Source organism: Nicotiana attenuata, unplaced genomic scaffold, assembly GCF_001879085.1.
Source record: "Nicotiana attenuata strain UT unplaced genomic scaffold, NIATTr2, whole genome shotgun sequence".
NCBI lineage: Eukaryota > Viridiplantae > Streptophyta > Magnoliopsida > Solanales > Solanaceae > Nicotiana > Nicotiana attenuata.
Window position 1 is genome coordinate 111 of NW_017692767.1, and position 4,665 is coordinate 4,775.

The window sequence follows — 4,665 nt, forward strand, 5'->3', positions numbered from 1 at the left end:
CTGGATAAGTTCTAACACTAGAATATAATTGAGTTTTGTTTGAATCCAGAATATTTTATAGACGTCACCTGTGTGTAAGCTTATTCTCCAGTATGTTAAACTGAATAAGTTCTAAGACTAAGAATATAATTGAGTTTTGTTTTAATCCAGTATATTTTACGGGACATCTCATGTGTGTAAGCTTATTCTCCAGTATGTTATACTGGATAATTTCTAAGACTAGAATATAATTGAGTTTTGATAGAATCCAGTATATTTTACGAGACATCACCTGTGTATAAGCTTATTCTCCAATAAGTTATACTGGATAAGTTATAAGACTAGAATATAATTGAATTTTATTTGAATCCAGAATATTTTACGGGACGTCACCTGTGTGTAATATTTTTTATGTTATACTGGATAAGTTCTAAGACTAGAATATAATTGAGTTTTGTTTGAATCCGGTATATTTTACGGGACATTACCTGTGTGTTAGCTTATTCTCCAGTATGTTATACTGGGTAAGTTCTGCATAAACTAGAATATAATTGAGTTTTATATCAATCCAGTATATTTTACAGGAAATCACCTGTGTTTAAAATTTTCTCCAGTATGTTATACTGGACGAGTTCTATTTAGAGTAGAATATAGTTGAGTTCTATTTAGACTAGAATATAATTTACTGGACGTTTCCAGCTTATTATATTGGAAATCTCATAAAAAATGCATTGTAATTCACTTGAAGTATGTTTCGTTAATGTAGATATTATGTTATAATATAGTTGAGTTTTATTTCAATCCAGAATAATTTAAAGTACGTCACCTGTGTGTAATGTTTTTCTCCAGTATGTTATACTGGACGAATTCTGTTTTCAGACTAGATTATAATTGAGTTTTGTTTTAATCCTGTATATTTTACGGGACATCGCCTGTGTCTAAGCTTTTTCTCCAGTATGTTATACTGGATAAGTTCTAAGACTAGAATATAATTGAGTTTTGTTTTAATCCAGTATATTTTACGGGACATCACCTGTATGTAAGCTTATTCTCCAGTATATTATACTGGATGAATATTATATTTTTAAACAGTATAATTTCTAGATATCTAATTATTTGGGTTCATTAAATACAGGATGCATACAAATTTCTTGATTATTGCGTTCGATGGCAAATGGACAGCAGATTACAAGTACTTGAATCATAAAACGAAGCTCCTCCTGATAAATGATGGGACTTCATTTGAAGAATTCCTTAGAAAAATTTTTGATGTTATAGAGCTTGACAACAAAAAGTTTCAAGCAAATGTATGGCTTAATATCAACCTAGGTACTTCTAAGGGAATAGAAGCGACAAAAGATGAAGATCTTATTATGTGTATGATTCTTTTAAAAAATGATCCGTACTATAAAGATTCGAAATTTGTTGTTGAAATATCAGAAAAACCAGATCAACAACTAGAAGGTAATGCAATAATGGAAATTGATAATCAACAGTTATTGCACAGTAACACATATGGTCCGGAAGAGCAAGTGTTGCTGATATCTCAAGTTGAAGAAGAGCAGGAGAATCCAATTTATGATATTACAATGGAAAAAGAAATTGTAATTCCTGTGGAAGATCAGCACATTGAATCACTACAAAGTATTGAAGGAAGAAAAAGTAAAGGAAAAGGAAAGGCAAAATAATCTCCATCAATAATATTAAAGGAAAATGCATCACTGGATGATGTAAAACTTGGTTCTGTTTTTCAAGATAAAAATGTCATGATTAGATGTTTTTGCTTAGCAGCTATAAAGGAGCATTTTGAGTTCTATGTTAACAGGTCAAGTAACACGAGATACTCTTTGGTATGTACTGATGAAAAGTGTACTTGGACTGTTCGAGGTTCAAGAATTAAGGAATCAACACTTTTTAAAATAGTTAAATTTCAGAGAACACATGAGTGCTCAGTTGATATTCGAAAATCAGATCAAAGGCAAGCAACTTCAAATGTGATTAGAGATTACGTGATTGACAACTTAAGAGACATAGCTGCTGAGGTAAAACCTAAGTTTGTCATTTCAGAGATGAAAAGAGCACATGGAATTGATGTTGGTTATGGAAAAGCATGGCATGCTATTCAAAAGGGGTTATCTTTGTTAAGAGGAACAACTGAACAGAATTATGAGCAGCTGCCATCATATTTGTATATGATGGAACAAAAAAATCCAGGATCATATACAAATATTGTGAGAGATGAAGAAAACAGGTAAATTTCTTATTTATGATAAGCTTTCTTTCCTGTAAATTATACTGGTGAGTTCTGTTCAATCTATTGTATTTTATTTTGTCCAGTATATTATACAGGATGTTAGTGGTTGCCGTCCAGTATATTTTACAGGATGTGTGTATTGTATAAGCTTTCTTTCCTGTAAATTATACTGGATGAGTTCTTTTTATTTATTACTTTTTTTGAGTGATTTTTTATGTCCATTATTAAATACGGGACATAGTGGTTTAACAGTATATAACTCCAGTTTAATATACAGGAAACAAAATATTAAGTTATGTATTTTAATTTTATTTCATTTTGTCCAGTATATTAAACAGGAAGTTAGTGTTTGTCTTCCGGTATATTTTACAGGACGTGTGTATTGTAAAAGCTTTCTTTCCTGTAAATTATACTGGGTGACTTCTCTTCAATCTATTGTATTTGATTTTGTACAGTATATTATACAGGATGTTAGTGGTTGTCATCCAGTATATTTTACAGGATATCTATATTTTATAAGCTTTCTGTCCTGTATAATATACTGGGTGAGTTCTGTTCAACCTAAAATTTTGTATTTTTAGTTTATTTTATCTAGTATATTATACTGGATGTTAATGGAACTCCAGTATGTTATACTGGAAGAATATTATAAAATAGTTAATTTTTGTTTGATGCCCGTAAATTTTACAGGACGTGTGGCTTGTATGAGCTTTATCTCCAGTATATTATACTGTGTAAGTTAACTGAATTCTATTTACTTTTCTTTTTACAGGTTTGTTTACATGTTTTTTATGTATGGGGCATCAATTTCTGGGTGGAAGTATTGTAGACCACTGATTGCTGTTGATGGAACATTTCTAAAAAATAAATATAGAGGTGTTCTATTAGTGGCTGTTACCAAAGATGCAAATAACCAGATTTTTCCTATAGCTTTTGGAGTAGTGGATAAAGAGAATAATGAATCATATGAATGGTATTTCAGGGAATTAAGAAAAGCAATTGGGATTCGTAATGATTTAATGTTCTTGTCAGATCGACACAAGGCTATTGCTAATGGAATTGCAAAGGTTTTCCATGAGTGCTACCATGGAATTTGCATCTATCATTTAGAAAAGAATCTGAAGCAAAGAAGAGTGAGAAACACTGTGATAAATCTCTTTCAAAGTGCTGCAAGAGTATACCTTCAATCAGAATTTGATGACTTCATGTCCCAAATAGCTGCTGTTGATAAGAAAACTGTAACGACCCGACCCGTCGTCTCATGTGTTACTGCTTCATTTCCCCCATTTCATGCTTCTTCATGTTTCATTATCAGTGTTTGGTGTGTTAGAGTTGATTTGGATTGGTTTTGGTAGAAAATGAGACACTTAGTCTCTTTAAGGAAGGCTTAAGTTGGAGAAGTCAACCGGACGCTGACTTATGAGTTGGGAGGCTCGGATGTGGTTTCCGGTGATTCGGTTAGCTTCGGGAGGTGAATTGTGACTTAGGAGTGCGATCGGAATTGAGTTTGGAGGTTCGGTGTAGAATTAGGCTTGAATTGGCAAAGTTAGTATTTCGGCGAGTTCCGATTGATAGGTGAGATTTTGATCTGAGGGTCGGAATGGAATTACGAGAGTTTCTGTAGCTTCGTTAGGTGATTTTGGATATGTGTGCAAAATTTCAGACCATTCGGAGGTGTTTTGAGCGGGTTTTCGATCAAATGCGTATTTCGAAAGTTTTTAAGAAACTTAGGATTGAATCCGATGTAATTCAACGATTTTAGTGTTAGTTGAGGTGTTTCGTTGATTGGAGCAAGTTTGAATAATGTTTTAAGACATGTTGGTGCTTTTGGTTGAGGTCCCGAGGGCCTCGGGGTGATTTCTGGTGGCCATTGGAAGAAAATTTGAAGTTGGTAATTGCAGGTTCTTCGCTGCAGCAGGTATTTCTGCATCTGCGGAAAGGAGACCGCAGATGCGGTTGCACGGAAGCGGAGAAAGCATCGCAGGTGCAGAATAGGATGAGGTTGAGCAGTTCCGCAGAAGCGGAAGTATTTTCGCCTAAGCGAGTACGCAGGAGCGGACAAGAAGTCGCAGAAGCGGTTTGGGCTTGGAGGTGAGACTTCGCAGAAGCGAGAAATTGTGTCGCAGAAGCGACCCTTGTGATTTAATGAATTTCCGCTTAAGCGGACAAGGACCGCAGAAGCGGTCACGCGGAAGCAGGCGTGGGGACCGCAGAAGCAAAAACTGGACTGTTTAGGAGGGTTTTTATTCAATATTTCATCCGCGAGCTTGGGATGATTTCCTCCATTGTTGACCACCTTAAGAGCTTTTTGGTAGAGATTGAAGAGGATTTTGATGGGAATCAATTGGAGGTAAGTCTCGTGACCTAGAAACGTCATTTTTATTGAAGAATCAACCTTTAATTCTTGGAAATTTGTGTAAAAATTGGAAGAA

At 34.4% G+C, this 4,665-nt stretch overlaps 1 protein-coding gene across 1 annotated transcript; it reads left to right on the top strand.

Annotated features, from left to right (window-relative positions):
* Positions 1 to 1,115: 1,115 nt before the first annotated feature.
* LOC109222558 lies at positions 1,116 to 4,324 on the top strand (the record flags this gene model as incomplete). The annotated part of the gene is made up of 4 exons (XM_019386904.1): positions 1,116 to 1,623; positions 1,735 to 2,230; positions 3,006 to 3,471; positions 4,152 to 4,324. Coding segments are annotated over exons 1-4 (1,643 nt in total), but the record flags the coding sequence as incomplete, so codon positions are not given.
* Between the last annotated feature and the right edge of the window lie 341 nt (positions 4,325 to 4,665).